Source organism: Amblyraja radiata, chromosome 7, assembly GCF_010909765.2.
Source record: "Amblyraja radiata isolate CabotCenter1 chromosome 7, sAmbRad1.1.pri, whole genome shotgun sequence".
Classification (NCBI taxonomy): Eukaryota; Metazoa; Chordata; class Chondrichthyes; order Rajiformes; family Rajidae; genus Amblyraja; species Amblyraja radiata.
The window spans coordinates 51,304,662-51,331,505 of NC_045962.1; the positions used below are offsets into that span (position 1 = coordinate 51,304,662).

The window sequence follows — 26,844 nt, forward strand, 5'->3', positions numbered from 1 at the left end:
TTTGGCTGTAACTAGACATCAAATTAGGATGGAATGAAGGCTTGCTTTTTCTCAGATGGTTTATGGAATCCTCCAGCTGTGGTCTTGCCATATTTCAGAATGAGATCTGGCAGAGTTCAACGGTACTTTAATAAGTAATTCCCACTTGAAAGCGCAGTTGACTCTCCATCATTATTGATAATTGATGCGATGGTAGTTGATTGATAATGGACAAACATTGGGTTTGTCTTTCATTTGTGGAGAGTACATAAACTGAATTAGTTTCTGATAACCTGGAAACTGGAACAGCTTGATCTTGGGCATGTCTGAACTGGAGCATGGCAATCACTTAGCATTTGCTGCATTTGCTTCCCTCAACTGTTTGTTTTTGGACACAGTGGATTGGCAGAAGGTAAGTTTATGCAATGAGGAAACTCAGGCAATAAGATTACCAATTTGATGCTGCTTGGCTGAAATTTGTTATAGATAGCTCAGCTTTGTCTTTGGTACTGGCATGTTGGGTTGTGCCATCATTAAGTATGTGGATTCTGCTGTAGATGGACAATAAATGCTGGCCAGCTTGTGGCCTCAATTCCCCCAAACTTATAATTATTTCCTACCATTCATAACTAGATGTGACAGGGTTACAAATATTGGAATGGATCCATTGGTTATTGAAGCTGTGTTGATACCTCATTAAAGATGTGGATTGTGATGCTTTTGCATGCTCCTAATTGAGCTAATGTTAATGCCCTGACTTGGTCATGTTGAATGGTCAATTTGCTTGACCAAATGTTTGTGGCATACGTTTCTGATTTGGCAATAACTTGTCATCGTTCGTCAGTATTGTCTGATGGTCCTCTCTTAATCTATCCAATTTAGTGCAGTGGTGGTGCAACACATCCGGGGGTGTTCAATGAATGAATAGAACATTATCTCCAAAGGTTATTGCATGAATATTGTTTATGACCAAACATCTATAACTGGTAAATTGCCTAAGATTTTTTTCTGCATGATTTTCACCTCTCAGCCTGAATGTTATTCCTCAGGAAGTAATGATGCTATGAAGCCTCTCTTGGTGATAGATATTGTCATTGTCTTGAGCGCACTTTGCGTCCTTGGTATAACATGTACTCTGAAATAGGACTGCTTCATCAGCTGAGGAACAACAGAAAATGTAGTAATCATAAGGTTTACTTGCTGTGTTTTACGTGATGGAGTGAGTGATGAGTTTGTTGTGTTGATGAGACACGACCCATAAAAGGTTTGTGATTGAGGCGTCTAGAGAATTGATTGAAAGATTTAACTCCAGAGTTGCATTTATGATGGACCAGATAAGGACAATGGATTTTTTCGAAGGAGGATTAAACATCTCTAGTCCTTGACATCTGATACAACATAATGCCTGTGCAGCATTAGCTCTTGATACTGCTTGTTCAGTTATAGTTCCTGAAGTGTGATTCTGCTTCAACATGCGTATTACTGACAAAACCAGCATTTGTAATCTATTGTCCTTGAATTGTGGCTGGAACGGGGTACTGATTGGGGATGATCAGCCATGATAACATTGAATGGCGATGCTGGGCCGAATGGCCTACTCCTGCACCTATTGTCTAATATCACATGATTTATAATACTTCATATGCATTTATTAGTGTATGATGTATTATTCTGTGAGCTCTGTTTCTATTCCTAGACAGGCAATAATGTAAGCCCAGCCATTGTTCCAGATCACTATTGTCACATCTCAAGGCTTGATAACCAGACAGCACCGTTTTACAGTGTTTGGAGAGAGGACCCAAAGTGACATAAGGCAGATATTTAACTTGACAGGTTGGTAGGATTGTAAAGTGCCACCTAAAAGATGGGGGATGCTCTTAATTCTTAAGAGAGTTGGGAAAATGCTTCTATTTTTAATTCCATGATTTGGGAAGCAGCCAATCACCCACTGTGTAAACAAAGCCATCCTCTCACTTATTTCCTTGTAACCCATTCTCCGTCACATGCTGTCAACTCGCTGTTTGTTCTCCTACCACTCAACTGTACCGGGGCAAATTACAGCGTAAATTAACCCACCAACCATGTCTTTGGCACAGAGAGAACAGGCAAACTACACACATTGCAAGTAAAGATTAAATTTAAAAGACAATTGCACCATCCACATTGCTACTAATTGAAGTAATATAGGAAGAAAGAGCGAGAATAGGACAGCCTGGATCACTCCTCAAAAGGGGTAGCTCAGACTTAATAACAAGCTAAATAGGTGCCTTCTGTGCTGGATTACGCTAATGGTATATTTTTTTAATCACCAAAGCATCATTTACGTCATCCAGTTCAGGTGAGAGTCAATGATGTGAAGGAAGGAATTGCAGATGCGGGTCTATGATCCTTGATACGGAATGCCTAGTCACCACATCAGGAAGTATAATACTACTTGAGACTGCATACTCTGTTGCTAGCTTATGGCATTTTTTAATTCCTTGATGGACATTGGCAGCAAGGCTGTTATTTATTGTCCACTGTGCTCTGTTATGCTGACTGGTTAGCACGCAACAAATGCTTTTCACTGTACCTCCGTACACGTGACAATAAACTAAACAAAAACGAAACTTTTCACGACTGGTCAACCCAAGATCTTTGTGACTATAAGTCGCCTACTATTTGTAATGCATCACTTTCCAATATCTCTGGTGGTAGTTTCATCCTTAAAACTTTGCAAATCCAGTGCCAATATCCATCTTCTGGTGTATGCTTTCAATCACAAGGATGGAGCTGCTCTTTCAATTCCTGTGATCCCATCATCAAATAAGCACAGGAACTGCTTCTAGATGGATCAGTCGGATTTGTTCAAACTTCACCCTATTGGTTGGCTGCATGGTTGTTGCACGTGTCCTTTGCACAATGCCAGAGAACCAGGTTCGATCATGACCTTAGGTACTATCTGAGTGAAGTTTGCACCTTCTCCCTGTGACAGCAGGGGTTTACTCCCACATCCCAAGTGATTTCATGGGCCACACGGGTTGGTTGTTTTCTCTACTCAGTTCCCACGTTGTCTGCTAATGTGACTGAGCTTTACCCCTCACCCACCTCACTTTAGTTCTCCATCTTGTTCCAGTAAATCTTGAGGAGCTGAAATCTCACAAGGAATTGATAGCTTTCCTGTTGGAGTACTGCTTTCCTTCCATTTTGTACTGGTGAATGGCGGTGTGGAGTAGTGATGTGAGCTGATTCTTGAGGTGAACCAGACGGGTCATCCAAAACTCCACAGCCTCATACCTTTTCTTCTGCAACGTTTCTGGATCAGGCCAACTCTCTGCAGCTTTTCTGTTTTCCTCGCCCTCTCTAGCTGGTCTATATTGTTTCCTATCTATTTTTATTGTCTCCTTTTGCCTTGCTTCATCGTTACTTTAAAGTCAAAAAATGATTAATTAACCAACTACATCCCCCATTTACATCTCGCCTTACCCCAATACATCACAATTTCATATTTCTCCAAACTCTGCATTTCTTGTCGGCAAGGTAGGAATGAATGTTTAGCAGTTGCAGCCCAGGCCACTAGTGCTAATCTAGCACGTGTTATAGATCAGAAAGAACAATTTTTTTTTAGGTTCTATTACAATCTCTTTAATCATCTGACGGCCATATTTTTATTGATGTGCTTTTACAAAATATCAATTTCTACTTTTCTCATGCCTTGGAGATATTGAATACTTTGGGAAGCATTCTTTTTTGTGGACGGTGAAAGTGCGAGTGAATGCAGTGTGAGGCAAGTCCGATGGCACTAGACGTTCAAACTTGCTCTCCACATGGGTATGGTCGCGGCAGCTGGTAGAGCTGCTGTTTCACAATGCCAGAGAACCAGGTTCGATCATGACCTTAGGTGCTATCTGAGTGAAGTTTGCACCTTCTCCCTGTGACAGCAGGGGTTTACTCCCACATCCCAAGGACATGAAATTATTTGTCTCTGTAAATTGCCCCGAATGAGTAGGGAATGTGATAACAAAGAACCAGTGTGAACAGATGATCGAAGGTCTGCATGGACTTGGTGGGCGAAAGGGCCTGTTTCCAAGCAGTATTTCTGAACTAAACGTGAACTCAACCAATTTTCCATCCTTGAGCCCAGATACTGAAAGAAACCATCGACCATCCCTGATTAGTTATTTTTAAATAGTCCAAATGCTGCTCCTACTTGCACGTTGGCTCAGCACTGACCAAAACATCAGAGCCGAAGGGCAGTCTTTTTTCCCCCAAAATGCGGTGCAGCCTGCACAGTTGGTTGGGTAAATGTCAGCATTTCTAACATCTGAAATCCTGAGAAATGTTCTAGATTAAAACCTCATGCTGTGATTTCATTGCTCACTGTTTAATTGATTTATTATTTATTCCTTGAGGCTAATTCATTCTCCTCGGAAAAATACGTCAGACTGGACATCAAAAGTTCACAAAAGTAGATAAATGGGTTTTAAATAGATGCACACATGGCTTGAGTATGTTTTGTAGATTGGTGTAGGGTTTAGTCATTAACATAGTCTCCCATGCATGAGTTAGGAAGTCAACCTAACTGCAATAAAATGTCAAACTTTTATTCACTAAAGTTACATGCTTAGTAACCCAGTGCAGATTGTATTCGACTGACAGAGAATCCAGAATGTAGCAATCTAGATGTTATTTACTCACTGTTTATGTACCAAACAACTGTTCAATTTCAGATGCCGCAGTTTATCCCCTCCAATGCAAAGGTAGCTAGAACAATATAATTGCAAGCCAGATAGATAAATCATGTGCTCTCTGACCAATTGTTGTTATATAATCCCCTCATTCCGTTTGCTTCTCCACACCACCAGTGCTGTCACGAACAGAGTAATCATCACTGGGATGGCAATGAATGGCCCTACAATGTTGTTTGGAGGATCTCCCAATGCTCTCCCGGAGACGGAACAGTTTTCAAAGTATTCCTTGTGAATGGTGAGGAAGAACTGGTCCACTACTTGATTTGGCCAGAAACAATCCATCTTGTTAGCAATCAAAATTGTGCAGTTTGTGAGATCTCCATAGGAACTACAAAGAAAATGAGAACATTCATCAGCAAGTGCAGTGCAAAGGTGCCCTGGAAAACATTTGCATACGAATGAAAATAGAGCTGATTAATGATCCACTGTGAAGAAAACAGAAATACAATGAAGACAAATACGTATTTTTGGGCGACTCAGTTTCCTGTTCTCATGGATTGCTACAGCCAAAACATTAATGATTCCCGTCAATGTTCAACATTTGGTTATTAATCTTTAAATGGAACAGGGAAATGGAGATGTGCCAAATGAATGCAAATTGGGGTTCTTCATGAGAATTGCAGACAGTACAGGTTGCCGAAAATATGTATGGTACAAAACTAACGTTATTTCAGGGCAAGGAAACTGCACGAGGTATTTAAACTGCTCAGTCTGGACAGAATAAATAAGAATGTAACCAGGACTACTAAGAGTAGCCAAGGGAACGTCAGGTCATCTCTGCTAGTCAATGAGATCATAATACATGCTGATCACTTTCCCATCTGAAAGTATATTGATCTCCATATAAAAGTATATATTTACACTCACCACCATCTGGTACATGGTCCAGCTAATAGTTATCAGATAAACAGACTGTGAGCTTGCTATTGGCTGCTGTGTTTCCAATCTTAAACAGTACTTCAAGAGTACTTGCATTATCCCATAAAGCATTGGATCAACTTAAGGTTGTAAGTAGTACTGAATAAATGGTCTTTCAATTTTACAATACACAATGACAAATTTTTGAAACGTTGATGGTCAGAGGTCCAGATCGGTCTGCTTTGCTGTTGTATTTTGCTCGCCTGTGTTCATTCTCATTCCAAAGCTTTAACTCAAAAGCTGTGAGACTTAATGTACATCACAAAACTCGGCACTGAGCAGCTCAGGGCATGAATACCATGGGTTATGTATTTTACTAATCTCAACCAGGTTTAATGATTAGTTACAAATGTTACACTCAATCAATCACTCAAAGCTTTCGTACTGATACTCACATATACACACCCATTATTCAAATCTCTTTTATAATCTGTATGTTTTTAATGCCACACAAGTGCACATACGTACAAGGAGGCACATGCATATATATGTGCGCACACGCACATATCCAGTTTTACAGATTTGATTTTGGCTTACCCTTGCCTACCAATTATCACATTGCCTTGACAGAGCAAGGTTCGGTCTTAAGACAATTGGAGACCAGGCTCTGCAAATGTACTAATGTAAACACGTGCACACATATTTTGATCCAAATGTATGAGCATAGACACGTAATTTTGGCCAGACCATCTTCAGTTGACTTCCCTCTCCCAACTTTCTCCAAACCATTTCTCTCCCTTGACTCCGTTCTACTTGCTTCCCTCTTTTCCCTCAATCTCTCTCCATCTGCTCCCTGCCCTCTTCAGAGCCACTCCAGCAATCACCAATCATTTTAGTTGAGTATAGGAGCAAGGAGGTCCTTCTGCAGTTGTACAGGGCCCTAGTGAGACCACACCTGGAGCATTGTGTGCAGTTTTGGTCTCCAAATTTGAGGAAGGACATTCTTGCTATTGAGGGAGTGCAGCGTAGGTTCACAAGTTTAATTCCCGGGATGGCGGGGTCGTCATATGCCGAGAGAATGGAGCGGCTGGGTTTGTATACTCTGGAGTTTAGAAGGATAAGAGGGGATCTTTTGAAACATATAAGATTATTAAGGGTTTGGACACGCTAGAGGCAGGAAACATGTTCCCGATGTTGGGGAGTCCAGAGTCCACAGTTTAAGAATAAGGGGTAGGCCATTTAGAACGGAGATGAGGAAACACTTTTTCCACACAGAGAGTTGTGAGTCTGTGGAATTCTCTGCCTCAGGCAGGTGGAGGCCGATTCTCTAGAAACTTTCAAGAGAGCTAGATAGGGCTCTAGAAGATAGCAAAGTCTGGGGATATGGGGAGAAGGCAGGAACGGGGTACTGATTGTGGATAATCAGCCATGATCACATTGAACGGCGGTGCTGACTTGAAGGGCTGTATGGCCTACTCCTGCACCTATAGTCTATTGCCCTCTAGTCCCAGTAGCTGTGCTGCCTGAAGCCTGTTAATGAGGCCAGAACCTTCAGCTGCCCATCTGGAGCTGCCTGATACCAACGGTTTGCAGCTTTTGGTAGCTTGCATATCCTCAGCTGATGAAAGTGGTTTCACCATGCAGGAGCATCCCAACCTGTCACTGCCATCACCCACTCTGTACTAGATGCAGACACATACAAGTATGTGTAGGAAAGAACTGCAGATGCTTGTTTAAATCAAAGGCTGAATGCTGAAGAAGGGTCTCGACCCGAAACGTCACCCATTCCTTCTCTCCAGAGATGCTGCCTGTCCTGCTGAATTACTCCAGTATTTTGTGTCTACATACAAGTACGTGAATGCCCTGATCAGCACGCCGAGTACCATGAAGATTGATTACTTTTCTCCTTATTGCAGAGATCTGAGGTAGGTGAGATGTTGCACTTACCTCAATACAGATGGATATGACCTGCTGCGCTTTGGAGCTCAACACAGGACTGCATTTTATCCTCCTGCTTCACTGTTCAACCACATAGACATGGCAACATAAAATGAGGACAGTGGAGTTTGGAAGTGGTGAAATAATTGATTATTTTACAATGTTCCCTAGTGAATCCCAAACATACCTTAATGTTTCACCCCAGTCACACCAGAGTTTTTGTCCAACATCTGTCATCTGAAATCTGTAAGCCTCCAAGCAAATGTGTTTAATGAGATAGGAGTAATAGGCTTCATTGCAGGCAGTAAGCAGATTAAGTTGATGTGCTGTGAATAAATTATAGATAACAACTTTAGTAAATCAAATCGAGCTTTGTAAACTTTTAACTTTCACAACAGTCCGCCTAAATCTACCCGATATCCCGGTTGCTAAACACTTTAAAGGGCCTGTCCAACTTTCACGACCTAATTCCTGACCTTTTTTACTCGTGGACGTTTTTCATCAGGCTAGAAAAAATGCAGCGACCTACTTGATGCCACGAGTACCTACTACTAGCATCACGACCTGCTACGACCATGCTGCGAATACGAGTCAAGGGCCAACTCGGCAGAGGTCGTGAATTAGGTTGTGAAAGTGGGACAGGGCCCCTCCTATTCTCACACTGACCTTTCTGTCCCGAGCCTCCTGCATTGTCAGTGAGGTCCAGTGCAAATTGGAGGAACAGCACCCCTTGCACCCCAGCGATATGAACATTGACTTTTCTAACTTTTCCTCTCCATCCCTCCCTCATCCCAGTTCTCCGACCAGTCTTACTATCACCGACTACATTTTATCTCTGTTTGCTTTGTTGTGATCCTTCCCCCAGCTAACAATGATCTATTCTACATTTTCCTTGATCTCCATTCCCCTTGTCCTATTTTCACACTTGCTTATCTATGTATCTCCCTCTCCCCTGACATCAGTCTGAAGAAGGGTCTCGACCCGAAACATCACCCATTCCTTCTCTAGAGATGCTGCCTGTTCCTTCTCTAGAGATGCTGCCTGTTACTCCAGCATTTTGTGTCTAACTTTGGGTAAGGATTATGGTTTAACTCAGAATATTTATATAATAATGGATAACAGTTGCTCACTTACAAACATACCATCCTTATAAAACAAATGGGCATCTGTCATCAGAAAATCAAAAAGGCAATAGGGATGGTAGAGTCATGGAAGATTTCAGCATTGGAAGACTCAGTTCATTATCTCTGCATTTGATCATTGCTAAAATACTACAAACCAAACATAAGCCCTCCTACTTCCCCATTGTCCTGAAAAGTTTCCTGATTGAATTAGTTCCACCAGAAATTGGAATTCTGTACCTTAACTTCTCTGTCCCCACCTCCCCATAGGTGCAAAACAAAGTCAATTGAATACTAAATGAGTATGTCATATTGGGAGAAGATAAGGAAATTAGAAAGACAAAGAGACTGCAGTAAATAAAGTACAGCAGATAGATAGTATGATGAAATTGTGAGCATTTGGAGAAGCAATTTTAAAACATAATAAAAAGCACAATCGTGGTAGATCAACTAGAAAGCATCTCCCAAACCCCAGTTTCTCCACCAAACATCACCTTAAGGGTTTCCTTCCATATTGCACTCAAGCCTGATTTGGAAACATATCCCAGTGCTATGATTGCCACAGGGACAGCTCGCAATTAGCAATTAAATAAATTACAAGTTGGCATCACTTCAGCAACAATGAAACTTGGATTGTTGAATCTGGGTCAAAGGAAGTAAATCTATATGCTGGAACTTGTCTCACATCAACGTGCTCGACTCTTAAGGGCCCTTTGAAACGGTTTAACATTTGTTGGAAATTTAGGCAAGGCTCTTGACTCTCACGTGTCAGAAATGAACAGATCTAAAATAACAAATGAAGCAACAGTGAAGAGTTGATTTAAGTGACCTGATACAGATTGATTGATTGATTGATAAGAGGCACAAAACAAGGATAGGTAGATAATTAGTCGTGTTCTCACCTCGCTCTATTTATTCCTATTGTTTTATTACTAATGCCATGTTTTAATCACCTTCAAAAAATGGATCAAGTCACATCTCAGCATTAAATTTCACCCGACACCTGCTCTTAATCTCTGACTTTATCTTCCACTAAATGTTATTCCCTTTGTCATGTATCTGTACAGTGCTCGATTGTAATCATGTATAGTCTTTCCGCTGACTGGGTAGCACGCAACAAAAAGCTTTTCATTGTACGTAACAAACTAAACTAGCCCACATATATACCTGCAGCCTCATCCTTCCTGATTATCAAAACTATCGCCAATTTGGTATAATTGGCAAATTGTTATCACCCCTATTTATGCCCCAATCATTATCACATAGGGCCTATTACTGGGTCCCGCAGAACCATACTCCGCACAATCCTCCAGTTACTGAAACTCCCAGTTGCCCATTACCTTGTTTTCTCCCAACCAGCTGACTTTTACTCCATGTGTAGGAAAGAACTGCAGATGCTGGTTTAAATCAAAGATAGACAAAATGCTGGAGTAACTCAGCGGGACAGGCAGCATCTCTGGAGAGAAGGAATGGGCGACGCTTTGGGTCAAGACCCTTCAGACTGATGTCTGGGAAATGGGCGGTACAGAGATAAAACGTAATCGGAGACAGTAAGACTGGTAGAACTGGGAAGGGGGAGGGGATAGAGAGAGAGAGGGAAAGCAAGGGCTACTTGAAGTTGTTGATGAACTTATCCGAGAGAGGAGAACTTCAAAGTAGACACACCTGGAGATTTAGCAGTGGAGCAGACAAAATGTGTAGGAAAGAACTGCATATATTGATTTAATCGAAGATAACTTTTAATCCAAATTGGACCATTCTCTTGAATCCTTAAATTTTACGTTTCTGATCGGTTATTAAGAACTTTGTCAAATGGCTTGTTAATATCCACAAAGACTACATCAAATATAGTCCCCATTGACTCACTTGTTGGTTAGACACAACCTTTCCTTAACAAACCTAGCCATTCTTGACTAAATAATGCATATGAATTGTTCCAATAATTTGCTGACAGGGGTGATGGTGGAAGCAGATACAATGGTGGTATTTAAGAGGCTTTTACACAGAAATACGAATATTTAGATAATGGAGGAATATGGATCATGTGCAGGCAGAAGAGATTAGTTTAATTTGGCATAGACATCGTGGGCTGAAGGACCCATCCTGTTCTATATTTTATGAGCCACCTCAGTCTTCCAAATATCAGAAAATGTTGGTGGGAGGCATGGGCTGTTTCCTCCCTCTCTTCTAGAGCATGTATTGGATATTGTCTTCAAGATGCTCGATCCCTTAATGTTACCCCATCTCTAATATATATTTTTATTATGTCTAACACTTCACAATCCTCATCTTTAGTGTTAATGTCATTCCACTATTCTGTGACAACAGACATAAAGCAATTGTGTAGAACTTTGTGCGTGCCTGTCTCCATAAACAAGCTCCTATGTTGGTCTATGTTAGCATTTGATCTAATAGTGTATTATCAGTATCGATTATTTTGCTTACATTATTGTGCATTATCCAGCTAATTTCCATGACAGAACACCAAACAGAAACAACTACTGGTGTACTGAAAGTGGAAATGGTTGGCAGTGCAGGTCTTAAATATTCAAGAATAGTGTTGATTCAGAGAAGGAATCGGGTCTTTTTTCAAAAAGTGTTCAAGTAAATTGCAAGTGATGAGAAAATAAATGGTAGATCTCCAGTTAAAACACCACGGGTCTGCTGTACTGTGAAGGACAGTGAATCTAAGTCTTATTCTTACCCCCAGCGGTCAGTCAGAATTAGAGACACGAAATGCTGGAGTAACTTAGCGGGACAGACAGCATCTCTGGTGAGAAGGAATGGGGTCAGAATTAGAATGGGTATGAAATTGACCTGAAGCTATTTGACTTAATTGGTCAGGGCACTGAGTACAAGAGTTGAGCAATCATTTTCGAACTGTACAAGACGCATTGGTAAGGCCACACATGGAGTACTGTGTGTAATTCTATTTGCAATACCGTAGGAAGAATGAGATTAAGCTAGCGAGGGTGATGAAAAAATTCACAAGGATTTTGCTGGGATTGGAGGGACTTGAATTATAAGGAGACACTGGATAGACTGGGACAGTTTTCCCTTGAGCAAAGGAGATTGAGGGATGTCATTGAGAGGTTTATAAAATCATAGAAGAATGGATAAGGGATAGTGACAGTGGATATATGTAACGAGCTGCCGAAGGTGAAAGAGACTATGGTACTTTTAGTTTAGTTTGGAGATGCAGCATGGTATGGGGCCCTTCGGCCCATCAAGTCCATACTGACCATCGATCAACCAATCTTGCTAGTTCTATGTCACTTTCTCATCCATTCTTTACACATTAGGGGCAATTTACAGAAGCCAATTATGTTATCTATAAACCTGCACATTTCTGGGATGTGGGAGGAAACAGGAGCTCTGGAAGTACAATACTAAGATGTAACGATATTTGACAAGTGCATGGATAGAAAATGTTTAAAGGGATATGGTCCACACATAGCCATATGGGACCAGCTTAGGTAAGCATGTTGGTTGGGCCAGAGGTCTAGTTTCTGTGCTGTATGACCAACCTTAATGATACTGCAAGATGTTACATGATGATTTACACTAGCTCTATATAAGTGTTCAACTGAAGGTTACAGAAAGCTAACAAATTCATAACGTGCTTTAATCGTCAAGTAAATTAAAGAGCAAATGTTATAAAACTCGAATGGTGGAAAATTTGAAATAAAAACAAATGCTAGAAATAATCACATGGCTGACAGCAGTTGTGGAAAAAGATTGGGTGATGCCTCAAGGGACATCTGTGTTCAGTCCTAAGTGGTGTCCCTGAACGTCCTGTTACCTGTCAATTTAATTCTCCATTCTCCCACTCTGGCCTGAGCAGCAATAATGAAGCTCAATGCAAGGTTAAGGAACACCTCATTTTTCCTTGGAAATGTTGCAGCCTTCCCAATTCAACAATTTCAGGCAACTTGCTTTCATATTTGTTCATTTCTGCAGGTTATACATCTGATATTAATTCCATTTTTTTCTCGCCCCATTAATAAAGTCCAAACTGCTGGACATTTCCTACAGCTCCACAATTCACAGCTTTTACATTTTCATGTCAACTTTCATGTCTCTTGTCAACTTCCCTCATAAGGCCTGGATGGCTAAATCAAAAAATTATGATATCAACCCTGACCCTCATATTATCAGAAATGTTTCCTTTGTCCTAACCGTTCCTCTGCAACTTAGAAGTAATTTATTTTATCTCTCCTAATTCTGATGGAAGGACTTCAACCTGAAATATCAACTGTTACACTCTCTCCTGAGGCTGCCGGACCTGCTGCGTATTACATATTTGTTTTAAATTTCAAGTGATCGGTGGCATTTGCAAACTACGAATGCACAATTACCACTCAAAGAGTTTGTGTGGTCACCTCGATTAGTTTTAGCTACATGATTTTCATGTTTCAAACTACTCTCAAAACCAACACTCTGACGAACAGCAACACGGAGTTAATGACACCGAATTTATTTAACAACGCCTGATACACCCCCTTTCATTTTCTTTTTCGAAGGACAACTACTGAGACTGGGACGATGAATATGTACGTCTAAATAAGCCTTTTATCGTTTCCTGTGGCTGTCGGTGCAAGGAATTACACTGATACAAATGCATGTGGGAGACCGGCCTCTCTTAAGCCTCCCGTGCGGCGCCATTGCTAGTTGGAGCCTGCAAGGATTCATCGCCTCAAATAACAGAGTCCGGGGTCCACTCAGCTGAGTTTAGCGAGGAACCGGGCAGCACTGTGCGGACAAATGTCCAGCAATGATAGTCAAAAGGTTGGCTTCAGTCTTCGCTGGAATTTGGCTATCAGTGAAGGTTTCCGGAGATATGTCATTAATTAGCAACGTAAAACAGCGTCTCAATCCACCTGCGTTTCAGCGACGAACCTCCTCCTCACTTTCGCAGCTTTGTGCTTCTTTGTCTCTGCTGCTGTGACCATATCCCAGGCGTTTTTCCAGCGCACTCTCTCCCCGTGTTGCGTCTCCACAGTACAATTTCATTTTTTTAGGGTGTCTATATGTGTGTCAACTTGTGTTTTCATAACTCTCCCTGTCCATGTGCCTCATTTAGTTCTCTGTGCCTCAGGCTGTCTCTCCATACCTCCCAGTACCTGTCTTAACCTGTGTTGCTGTAACTCTGCCCTGTTTTGCAGGCTGCACCGTCATTCCTCTGCACTCTACCTCTGAGGTCTCCTGTGCTTCGTCTCTTCCCCTTCGTCCGTCGCCATCACTCTCACCAGCCCGCGGTACATGGCAGTGTTCCCCGGCGCCACCACCGAGGCGGAGGGAGAGCACATGAACCGTGGGGAATCGACAGCGGAGTGGAAGCAGAGAAAAGCGCCAAGACCCCGTGAGCTGGGACCGAAGACAATCCCCGGCCAGCACCGGCGCCGCTGCCTTTGAAAGGGAAAGAGGGAACCGAAGGCTGGAGAGCCCCGAGGCAACTTACCGAGCAGCAAGGTTGCGAGCAGCCGGCCGGTGCACGAAGCCATCGGGAGCCGTTCCGATAGACGCGGTGTGCGCGGCACCAAAGATCTCATAGCGCTACCCGCGCTTGGAGTTGGCAGCCAATCTCAGCTCAGTCAAACCGACTCGCTCTCCCCAGCACCAGGACTCCTCCCCCGGATCAGTTCTCCCCCCCGAGCGCCACTGAGTGAAATCAGAGTGAGCTTGGCTCTCAGACCCCGGAGCCAGAGTGAGCTCGACCCTCAGTGCCCGGGCAGGGCGAACACGGGAACAATCAGGCCGATGCTAATTAGTAATCGTGGGGCTTGAAGAATGACGTTGTAAAATGCAACGCCATAGATCATTATTGAAATTAACCCACGTTTCTAATTTTGGCTGGCATGGATACAATGGGCCAAATTGCCTCTCGGTGTGATAAGTCTCCATGATTCTAAGACAGTGATCTAAGGTCTCCTACAGTGACCGCAGAGATATGGGTTAAACTACAGATTGACCCTGCAGTCCACAAACTGGCACCAACAAGAGGGTGATTCAAAATCCATAGAGGAACCCACCAAACCACAAAATTATGCTGATTAGTGAATGATATCCATACCACAGTAATACAACCCTCTGATCAACATGTAATCCCATGAGGTGGGATCCTAAACATGCACAAAGCAAAACCAGAGGGATGGATGTCCAAACCATTCCCCCTACAAACAAAAGGGACTACAGTGGCTCTAAGACAAGCAGAACAAACTTGAAGCCTACACCGCAATCCTGAAATTCCCAAATGATCGCAAAAACTACAATGATCTTGAAAATCTTTAAGTGTCCCCAACACCAACAGGATGGCCGTGAAACCAGAAGATCAATGCAGAAACCACACATCAACCACAAAGTCTCAGAGATTATAAAACTCAGACTGACACTCAAACAGTGAACCAACAGATCCACACACACACACAGTAAAAAAAGTATCCTTGGAAAATACCAATTGACAATGAAAACTAAAAAGGTGAATCAAACTCATAACCCAGAATGATCCCAATAATTATGCTGTGATCCCAAAAAGCCCACAATGACTTCAGACCATAATGGCCCTGAATCCATATAATGGCCCCAAAAGTTCCCTTGTGATGTAAAACCATGTACACTTACAAATATAGACTGTCCTTAAAATCTTCAGTGTTCATTGTTGCAGACATTACACTTTTAATCAGTCCTATCTTTGTAACTGCAACACTATATTCTGCACTCTGTTTATTTTATTTTTCACTATCCAAAGTGCTCATGTGAGGTATGATTTACCTGGATGGCACACAAAAAAAAGTTTGTCACTACATCTTGGAACACGTAATAATCATAATAATAATAATAATAATAAACCAAAGTTAACCAAACCTAGTTGAAACCCACAGCACGATCTAAGATGTACACTAAACTGAAGCCTGAAGAAGGGTCTCAACCCAAAACATCACCCATTCCTTCTCTCCAGAGATGCTGCCTGTCCCGCTGAGTTATTCCAGAATTTTGTGTCTAACTTCGATTTAAACCAGCATCTGCAGTTCTTTCCTACACACTAAGGTGTATACTGTCAGCTCAATGCTACAGTGGACTTAAACACATTGATGGTCCACAATTCACTGAGAGATCCTGAAAATATCAGAGAGTAAAACTGATAGACTATTCCAAACCAAACAGGGAAAGTGCATTCTTAAAGCAGATAGGGGGAAACTTGAAAAGGGGAAGGTAAAATCCAGTTGTATTTATTATCAGGACAAGTGATGTGTTTAGAAAGAGGAAGTAAATCCTTCTGAGAATCAGGAGTACAAAGCTAAACTAAAAAGATGGATCAAATGGTCACTTTTCCCATTGCATTTCTTTTATTAGGAAATCTCTCAGAATTGAGGATGCCAATCACAGAACCGGATAGAGAATGAGTTGATGGCTACACACAAGACTGTAGATACTGGAATCAAGCAAAAGAGGAAGTGCTGAAGTAACTCAATGGGTCAGACAGCATCTGTGGAGGAAAATAGACAGTTGATATTTCGGATTGGGGCCCTTCTTCTGACTTGCTATCCTCCTTAGTTGCTACCTAACCTGCTGTTTAGAAAAATAGGTGCAGGAGTAGGCCATTCGCCCTTCGAGCAAGCATCGCCATTCAATATGATCATGGCTGATCATCTAAAATCAGTACCCCGTTCCTGCTTTTTCCTCATATCGCTTGATTCCTTTAGCCCTAAGAGCTAAATCTAACTCTGTCTTGAAAACATCCAGTGAATTGGTCTCCACTGCCTTCTGTGGTAAATAATTCCACATATTCACATGTCTCAGGGTGAATTTTCTCCCCTCATATAACCATATAACAATTACAGCACGGAAACAGGCCATCTCGGCCCTACAAGTCCGTGCCAAACAACTTTTTTCCCTTAGTTCCACCTGCCTGCACTCATACCATAACCCTCCATTCCCTTCACATCCATATGCCTATCCAATTTATTTTTAAATACCAACGAACCTGCCGCCACCACTTCCACTGGAAGCTCATTCCACACCGCTACCACTCTCTGAGTAAAGAAGTTCCCCCTCATGTTACCCCTAAACTTCTGTCCCTTAATTCTGAAGTCATGTCCTCTTGTTTGAATCTTCCCTATTCTCAAAGGGAAAACCTTGTCCACATCAACTCTGTCTATCCCTCTCATCATTTTAAAGACCTCTATCAAGTCCCCCCTTAACCTTCTGCGCTCCAGAGAATAAAGACCTAACTTATTCAACCTATCTCTGTAACTTAGTTGTTGAAACCCAGGCAACATTCTAGTAAATCTCCTCTGTACTCTCTCTATTTTGTTGACATCCTTCCTATAATTGGGCGACCAAAATTATACACCATACTCCAGATTTGGTCTCACCAATGCCTTGTACAATTTTAACATTACATCCCAGCTTCTATACTCAATGCTCTGATTTATAAAGGCTAGCATACCAAAAGCTTTCTTTGCCACCCTATCTATATGAGATTCCACCTTCAAGGAACTATGCACGGTTATTCCCAGATCCGTCTGTTCAACTGTATTCTTCAATTCCCTACCATTTACCATGTACGTCCTATTTTGATTTGTCCCAAATGGCCTACGCCTTATTTTTAAACTGTGACCCCTGGTTCTGGACTCCCCCATCATCGAGAACATTTTTCCTGCATCTAGCCTGTCCAATCCTTTAAGAATTGTATATGTTTCTGTAAGATTCCCTCTCATCCTTCGAAATTCCAGTGAATACAAGCCCAGTTGACCCATTCTTTCATTATATGTCAGTCCCGCCATCCTGGGAATTAACCTCGTGAACCTACACTGCACTCCCTCAATAGCAATAATGTCCTTCCTCAAATTAGGAGACCAAAATTGCACACAATACTACAGGTGTGGTCTCAACAGGGGCCTGCACAACTGCAGTAGTACCTCCTTGCTTCTAAATTCCAATCCTCTCGCAATGAAGGCCAACATGCCATTAGCTTTCTTCACTGCCTGCTGTACCTGCCTCTGTACCTGCATGCTTACTTTCAGTGACTGATGTACAAGCACACCCAGGGCTTGTTGCACCTCCCCTTTTCCTTCCTGTTCTTGCCACCAAAGTGTATAACCTCACACTTATCATGTTTGGGTTTTTTTAAACAAAGGCAGGGCATTAGGACACACATAAGATGTTAAAAATAGTGAGATGAATGGGTTTTGTAATTGAGCTAAAATTTATATGATGTAAACAAGGAGTGAAGTTCAGCGAGTTTGTGGTTATAATAGATAAATATGGGGTTACTGAGACAAGGCTTCAGAAGACTTCAGCACTCAGATTCAATAATTGTACAAACATTTAAATAAAAATGGAAATGAGAATAGACCTAGTAAAAGTGGAGCCAATAAAATCCTTGGCAGTGACTGAAAAAAAAAATATATTAAGCAATTACTTAACCAAGAAACAGAGCAGGTGGACATAACAATAAGAGAAAAAAATTGTAATGAGATGTGCATTTGAAATAAAGAGAAGAAATATTCAATAAAGTAATTAGACTAAAAGGGAAAACGAATCTGGACAGACTGTCCAATCTGGACAGACTACAGCATCTGAGGAAGAATATACGTATCAACAATCATACATAATAATTTGCTAGCAAAATGTATAGTGCTAGCAGGTGACTATTATGATCGAGGAAGGGAGATAAAACATTTCATGGAACTATAGACCATCAAAAAAATTAATGAAACAAAAATAGCAAATGCTGAAAACATTCAACAGGCTAGGCAGCATCTGTGGAATGAGAAATAGAGATAAAGTTTTAGTTTTAAACCAAAAATATAATCTTGAATATTTGGATTTAATTGCAAAAGGCAAAGTCTTGCATGACCAACATTTTTGCATTCTGTGAAGAAGAAACCGTAGGGAAAGATTAACAATGTAGGTGTGATATATCTAGACTTTCTGAGTTTTCTGGAGCTCACCAGTGAAAGTAAGGTATGAACAAGTGGTACAAAGAACGAAGAATAAATGGAAAACTAACATGAAAGAGTGTGATGTCGCAGTTGCTTTTTGCAGTGACTATAAAATTATGTTCCCTGAACTCATAGTGAGAAATAAGTGTATAAACGTTGTAGATTCATTTGTAAACAATGAAAGTCACCACCAATAATCTGCAGTTTGGAGTTCCTATCCATCAGATCAGCATGGGCCTCACTCACGCTGTGTATTTTGGAATACAAATGAGGATGAAACTGACCATCAGCATACAGAAGCTGGAGCAAGACAGCCAGGAACCGTAAGTGCCCGAGTGCACAGTTTCTGCTTTGTCACATTAAGTCTGTTTATCTTCCTGCAGATGCTGGCTGACCCGCTGAGTGTTTCCAGCATTTCCTGTTTTGGTTTCAGATTTCAAGCATCTGTAGTTCGAGTTGATCTTCATTTTTCTGCAGCAACAACAATATTTGCCTCACAGATGTGTAGCTTCCTTTAGAACGGGAGACTGCCGTACCAGAAGAGGAATGGGTATCATAAGAAATGTGACCTAGAAAGCAAATGAGTCCTGCAGGTTGCAGTGAGGTCGCCAGATGAAAATGTGATCTGAGAGCTCCCTCAGGTGGCAAGCAATGAGCAGTGCACCAGTTTTCTCTTGCCAGTTTCACATCCAACTGAGCAGACCAGTCATGCTGCAATCAACGGCTTGAGAGTTATCAATGGATACTAACGATATAAAACCTACAGCATAGAAACAGATCATGCTCTACATGAAACATCACCCACCACTCATCATCTAATTACAATTTTCTAAACAGTGCTTGCTACTTGATATTTCTATTAACATGCCTCTTGAAATTCAGTAGCTAATCACACATAACTTCCTACTTCATTCAATAGACAATAGGTGCAGGAGAAGTCCATTTGGCCCTTCAAGCCAGCACCGCCATTCAATGTGATTATGGCAGATCATCCACAATCAGTATCCCGTTCCTGCCTTCTCCCCATATCCCCTGACTCCGCTATCTTCAAGAGCCCTATCTAGCTCTCTCTTGAAAGTATCCAGAGAACCAGCCTCCACCTCCCTCTGAGGCAGAGAATTCCACAGACTCACAACTCTCTGTGTGAAAAAGTGTTTCCTCATCTCCGTTCTAACCGGCTTACCCCTTATTCTTAAACTGTGGTCCCTGGTTCTGGACTCTCCCAACATCGGGAACATGTTTCCTGCCTCTAGAGTGTCCAAACCCTTAATAATCTTATATGTTTCAATAAGATCCCCTCACATCCTCCTAAATTCCAGAGTAGACAAACCCAGCCGCTCCATTCTCTCAGCATATAACAGTCCCTCCATCCCGGGAATTAACATTGTAAACCTACGCTGCATTCCCTCAATATCCACATCAAAGCTACACTTCAAATCCATAAATTTACAGGTTATATTCTGATCCCAGAGTGCAAGTTGTTTATAGAGTGTTGATTCAATGGTATGCACCTGGTCCTCTAATCTGAACACTCACAGGTACCCGGGAACCTGGTTCAAACCCCTGCCCTCCCCACTGGCGCTCCCATGGAATTGCCGACAGCTTGGTGTGGAGATACTGCCTGTGAAGACTGGCATTTGACACTCAGCACTGAGATGCGGGGCTCAGGACTGCACCCTATCTGGCAGGATGAGTGTGGGCTACTACAAGGGTTATGTGTTGATCAGTCTACACAAATCCTACAATCTTTCTCATCACCTCCTGTTGAATGTGAGGGAAGCTACCCTCGTTCAGCTGCACGTTCAAAGGACAACAGCTACCAATGAGCTCGTCGCCATAGTGAAATCTCTACGCAAGGAAGATGTGCAGAGTCAGATAAAGGAGCAGACGGCAGCTTCCTTTCAACAGATTGTGATGAGGGAGGCCTTGATATCTGGGCGGCTTGTTAGTTGCCTCCCGTCCTCAGTAGTGGCCCGCATCTCTGCCCTTCCAACACTACCCGCACGGAGCCACGGGAGAATTAATGCTGGGGCAATGTTCATGGAGAACAGGGATCCATGCCAGGTCTAGGCAGGAAGTGTTGTCAGTATTGCAGATCTTAGTGATGACCACTTTTGGTGCTGATTTAATTTGTGCGCTCGTTCTTGGGAACACATCTTAAACACTAAGGTGCAGTGTAACATTAAACCCTACTTTCAGTTTTGAATTCCGGTCTCTTTCCATTCTGTTCTTTGCCTAATGGCTTCTCAGATTTTGAGTCTACTTCGTGTAATCATATCAAGGCCTCTGGAAGTGCATGGACATTACATTAGCTTTACATGTGTTCATTTTTCTGATACTTTCTCAAAACAAAATTCAATGAGGTCTCTCAAACTTGAACATGCCTGTCGTAAATCAGATTAACTATTCATTGTTACATTTTCAGTGCCCAGATGGTTTTCCAAGGCATCTGAGTGAAGATTCTACCACCTTTCCCACCATCAATGCAAAGTTAATTTAGCTATAGTTCGTTAGACCTATTCTATTTTTTTTTCTTCAAATAAAAGAATGGCACTTTTATTCACTTTTCACTTTTCTCAAAATAATTTTATTAATATATAGCTGCCCCTGCTGGCATCTGTTGGTAGGTTCAAGAATAAACAATTCTAGTTTATCTAGTTCATTTAGTAATTACCTCACACCTTTCTCTTTTAAATGTCATTACTCGTTTTGTTCTATTTTTTCTAATATTATGAATATCTTTAATGCCTCCTTGCTAAACATTGATGCAATTATGAAATATTTCTGCCATCTCACAGTCTTTACCATTGAGTTAATCACATTTGTCCTTTAGTTATCAGTTCCTACATTATTTTTCCAACTGCATCTTTGAGTGAAGAATACATCACCTTTACTTCAATTCATCTAAAGCTAACCGTGCTATGTATCTATGGACCTCTTCAGTTCAGATGAAGTCATTGACCTGATGCATCAACTGTTTCTCTCTCTCTCTTCATAGAAGCGGCTTGTTTTAGTATTCTAACTTTAGTATTTTCTTTAGATTTCCAGCATTTGAAGTTTACTTTTATTATTTTCTTCTCCAGATTGTGTCTGTAGAATGGTTACAATTTGTTTTCACATTTGATATTTCACAATAAGTTAATTTGATATTTCTTTTATGTTCTCGATTATATTGTTAATATTTTTCCAACATACTTCCTGTCAACCTTTCTTTGCCTGGAGACCTTTTGCATGTCTTTTTCTACGGTTCAATTTTAATCTTTCTTTTCATTGTGTTTCTTTGATGGTGAGTTTGTTCTTATTTATTAACAATATATATTTCTCTAGGACACCATTTATCATGATTTCACATCAAATTGCGACTTCTAATTGTGTGCAAAAAGTCCATGCCCTAATGCTCAGGAATTAAGTCTTCATCGAGTTTAGATTTTGGTTTTGTTATGCCTTTAAAATAATAGTTCAGAATGTTGGAGAAATGTTGGTAGCATTGGCATTTCCCCAAACGTAGCAATCACCTCATCTTTCAGTACAAACCTGTGTGAAAGTGGACTTTCTTGGGAGATACTCAGTAGAAATTCTCTAACCCAACGAAGCTGGTTTAATTAGGTCCAACAGTGGTGTTCAATGAATACAAATAAATATAAGGAAAGTTTAAGGTAATTTAAACTTTAACTATGAGAACTTAGATGTTTGTTTTTATGTTTTCTAGAATTCAATTATTTTAACAATTCGAATTGTCTAATTTAATAATGTTTAAATAGTTTTTACATAAATGTTTGAAACATTCATTCTTTTTTGCAGCTTTCACCATCAGATTCCTAGAGCATGTCTAAACACCATCTCAACATTTGCATGGTTGAGGCTCATTCTGCGCCCCTACATCAGCTCTGCCAGATTTTCCTGAACATACCTACTCCACCACATGCACACCATGAGATCAGTGGTACTCTGCATATATCACCCATGCTTCCGAGTGTGAAATACCATTAACTCTATCAGCACCTCCTTGTACACCCCACCAATGGGGAAAAGGGAATCACGACTGATGTTTTTGTGTGTTTGACAGCACAATTTACTGAAAATCAGTTTTATAGCCCTCAACTATTGAGATTTGCTAATGATCTGGGGGTTTTTAAGCATGTATCATTGGTTTCAAATTTAAGATATTTATTGGTTTACAATTTAAACTGAATTTTAGAGTCAGAGTCATACAGGCTCTTCGGCCCAACGTGCCCAAACCGACCAACGCGTCCCATCTGCCTGTGTTTGGCCCATATCCCTCTAAAGATATCCTATCCACGTACCTGTCTAAATGTTTCTTAAACATTGTGACAGTACTTGCCTCAACTACCTCCTCCAGCAGCTCGTTCCATACACCCACCACCCTTTGTGTAAAAAAGTTACCCCTCAGCTTCTTTCCCCCTCATCTTAAGCTTATGTCATTTGGTTCTCGATTCCCATACTCTGGGCAAGAGACGCTGAGCACTTACCTGATCTATTCCTCTCATGATTTTGTACAACTCTAAGACCACCACTCATCCTCCTGTGCTCCAAGGAATAGAGTCCTAGCCTGCTCAACCTCTCCCTATAGCTTAGGCCCTCGAGTCCTGGCAACATCCTTGTAAATCTTCACTGAACCCTTTCCAGCGTGACATCTTTCCTGTAACATGGTGACCAACACTGAACACAATACACTAAATGTGGCCTCACCAACATATTGTATAGCTGCAGCATGACCCCCAAACTTTGATACTTAATACTCTGACTGATGAAGGCCAATGTGCCGAAAGCCTTTTTTGATCACCCTATCTACCTGTCTTGCCACCTTCAAGGAACGATGTACCTGCACTCCTAGATCCCTCTGCTCTACAACTCTCCCCAGAGCCCTACCATTCACTCTGTCGGCCCTGTCCATGTGTGACTTCCCAAAATTTATCTTTATTAAATTCCATCAACCATTCCTCAGCCCATCTGGTCAATTGATCAAGATCCTGCTGCAATCTTTGGCAACTACCTACACTATCTATGGAATGTGGTCGAATGCCTTGCTGAAACCCATATAAACGTCTACAGCTCTGCTCTTATCAACCTTTATCATCATATCTTCAAAAATCTAATAATAATTAATGATATAAACTTACCACTGGATGCATTTGCAGGATTAATCTGATATTTTGCACTACTTTTGGAAGACATTCTCTGGGAATATCACGCTTTATTTGCTATGTCGCTGGAGATATGGGCATATTTTCTGACGTTGATTCAGCAGAGAAAACGTTTTTCTGTAAATTAATGTACTGCCTAAAAGATAAGGAAACGTCATGGGTGCCAGCTATAATTGGAAACATTTTTGAATTATTGCAACAGAATAGATTTACCTCATGATGTTTGCAGTAAAGAGAGTCAAAGTACTGCAGGTCAAAACGTTCAAGTTGAATACTCAATTACATAGCTTCGAGTGGGTCAGTCAATAACTTCAGTTTTTCTGCATTCTATGTGAGTCTGAAAGTCACTGCTCAAACAAATACTGAAGCTCAATAACTTCACATTGGGATCCCATGTCATAACTGTTCAGAAAACATCTGCTGGAGGCAACATAAGAAAATCTATTGCTGTTTGGAGCAGTTTGTTTACTCGTAGAACAAGCGATTACACATTCCAGGTTCAACAGAAAGTGTTTTTTCCCTTGAAGTCAAACGGTAATCATTAACGTCAGCCACAAGGTCAACAGGAAGATGAGATCACAAAGTCTTCCAGGTGAGTCACCAGCTTTCTTTTCAGAGTAGTTTTATCTCCAACGATACTTTACCCTGTGTGACAAGTTACATTACTGAACTTAGCATGAATTTCATATATGTTTGAAATTGATGCAAGTTGATTTCATTTGATTTTGAGTTTGAATAAAGTCCATTCCTGGTTGCTCATAAATTGATGTTGGTAATTCTTCATGCACCTCAAGCTCAGTCATCACCATCATGCTATCATAAAGCCATCGGAACTGTGGCCGAGCATTCAGTAGCTTCATCTGCTGTTTAGAAGTAGATTAAGTTTTCTGTCTCATGTTCCACCAGGCATAAATTCAACAGTATTCAACAGTCGTGTATATCAAACTGATCTGACAAAAATAGATTTAGTAGGACACAGTGTTTTACATTCAATTAATAAGTCTGAAGAAGGGTCTCGACCCGAAACGTCACCTATTCCTTCGCTCCAAAGATGCTGCCTCACCCGCTGAGTTTCTCCAGCATTTTTGATTTAATAAGTGATCATTTACAAAATGTTAATGTTAAGATGAGTTTAGTTTATTGTCACAGGTACTGACGTACAATGAAAAGCTTTTGATGTGTGCTAACCAATCAACTGAAAGACAATACAAAGACATTGAGCAATCCACAGTGCACAGATAGATGATAAAAGGAATAACGTGAATAATGTTTAGTACAGATAAAGCCAGTTAAGTCCGATCAAAGATATTCCGAGGGTCTCCAAATAGGTAGATAGTAGTTCACGATGCACGTCGGCAGACAATGGGAGCAAAAGCATGCCAACGTTACCCTTATCCTGATGGTCACCTTTGTGTGCAACTGCATCAGGCTGTGTGTAGAGCTAAAGCATGTGGGCACCAACCTGCTGAGGTTCTTCCTGTCCCTGGTGTTAGCGAAGGACCAATGTGCCAATCAGCTGGACATTGCCAGCTGTTCTTTGTGGAAAGGTTCTTCCAGATGAACACTATTGACCACAATTCCAGCAGGCAGTGGTCAGCCCAGCACTACAGGACAAGGACTTTATGGGTCCTGTGACGTGGTTCGCCGAGCAGATTGCCCAGTTCGTCTGGCAAAAACTACTCATTGGCAGAACTCATCAACAAGCACCAAGACCTCACTTGGCTGGCAGTAAGAAGTGCCTCCCAGTCAGATCCTTCCTGCACTGACTGAATCTTACTACTGATACACTGTGCTCTAGTGACGGCTGCTATGGAGAGGAGGCTGCCCACCTCTTCGCAGAGTGTGATTGAAGAGGCTGGGATAATGATGCAAGAATCCTTGTCACGGTTCAACCTGAGCAGCTCGGTAACTTGAGGACTCTCTGATTTATCAGCTGTTTCCAGGGACACATTCAGAGACACAGGAGTACGTGCTGAGGGACTCACTGAACTTTGGTGCAGCAAAGCCAAGACTCTGTGGGGTGAACCACAGTCTAGTTTCCTCTGCTACTGGAAATTGAGGGACAGAGTCTGGTGGAGACACCTCTCAAACAAGGGAAGGAATATCACCCTAGTGCGGCCACATGAGTGGCAAGGGTGTTTGTTTTGCTTAACACTATTGTAAACACTATTGAGTATGACACTACTAAATGTATCGATGCTGAGAATGTCTGAAATGTTTTTGAAGTTTATATTTGGAAATAGAAATCTGCTGTAAAGTCTGAAATCCTTTGACATTATAAAATTTCCCTTCCTACATTAATATATGTTCAATCTTTTGTCTTCAAACAAAGTAGTGCTATACCATCCAGGTCTCTGGAAATATTTGATGATCGCTTCCTTATCTCCACTGTAACACATTATCCTGTGTTTCCTTTAACCTCCCAGGCCTCACTTCATAGAGCTGATATTCTCCAACCTTGCTATATCCTCAGCCACTCACTGCCTATATGCCCTCTTCCTACTTTATGATGATACTCTCGGTGTTGCTGCTATCCCCTCTGTTCCCTCGCACCTTGCAGTATCAGCTGCTGCTTTGGTTTTCAGGATTCCTACACCCTTTGCTAAAAAGTTAAATCTCCCCAAGATCTTTTACTTGGAATCAAGTCAACCTGGTGGTCAGGTTAAAGGGTTTTATTTAGATGGTTTAATCAGCAAATGTGTTCCAGAGCTAGGCATGCCTTTTGGAAACATCCTGTATATTGTTTGTTCTGGTCCTGAACAGTAACATATTTGGTTGCCATACAACTTTTCATCCATGTTCTTCATTACCAGACTTGACTAAATTGAGCTGTGGCATTTAGCCTTATTCCAGGACTAGAATCCATAACTTAGGCTGATACTTTAATGAAATGACACGGGAAGAGCAGACATAAAATACTAGAAAAACTCAACAGGTCAGGCACCATTTGTGGAAGCAGTTAATGTTCCAGGTTGATGTCCTTTGCTCAGAACTAGAAAAGATTAGTGCAGGATCAGTTCAGATTTCCATGTCTAAAAATTGGTGCCTGACTAAATGAGTATTTTTAGCATTAAACAATCAAATAATCAACCAGGAAACCCAGTGA

General features: G+C 41.4%; 1 protein-coding gene across 3 annotated transcripts; it reads right to left on the reverse strand.

Moving 5' to 3' along the window:
• Positions 1-4,334: 4,334 nt before the first annotated feature.
• On the reverse strand, positions 4,335-23,845 carry ramp1 (receptor activity modifying protein 1). 3 transcript variants are annotated; one of them, XM_033024482.1, is made up of 4 exons: positions 14,192-14,210; positions 14,088-14,153; positions 7,693-7,831; positions 4,335-5,037 (listed from the first exon to the last, which is right to left on the reverse strand). In XM_033024482.1, exons 2-4 carry the CDS (start codon positions 14,128-14,130, stop codon positions 4,782-4,784), a joined length of 438 nt encoding a protein of 145 aa, XP_032880373.1. In that variant the 5' UTR covers positions 14,131-14,153; positions 14,192-14,210; the 3' UTR covers positions 4,335-4,781. The 3 variants fall into 3 exon arrangements, with proteins under 3 accessions (XP_032880373.1, XP_032880372.1, XP_032880371.1); XM_033024481.1 differs by lacking the exons at positions 14,088-14,153; positions 14,192-14,210 and adding an exon at positions 23,715-23,845; XM_033024480.1 differs by having other exon boundaries at positions 14,088-14,225.
• Between the last annotated feature and the right edge of the window lie 2,999 nt (positions 23,846-26,844).

What these genes read in the sequence shown, in the direction of transcription:
- ramp1 (XM_033024480.1), bottom strand. Translation starts at nt 14,178, where the DNA reads ATGAGATCTTTGGTGCCGCGCACACCGCGTCTATCGGAACGGCTCCCG. An exon ending in GCTCGCAACCTTGCTGCTCG is followed by an intron (nt 7,832 to 14,087) that starts GTAAGTTGCCTC and finishes ATTTATTCACAG; the next exon opens with CACATCAACTTAATCTGCTT. An exon ending in GACTGGGGTGAAACATTAAG is followed by an intron (nt 5,038 to 7,692) that starts GTATGTTTGGGA and finishes TTTTCTTTGTAG; the next exon opens with TTCCTATGGAGATCTCACAA.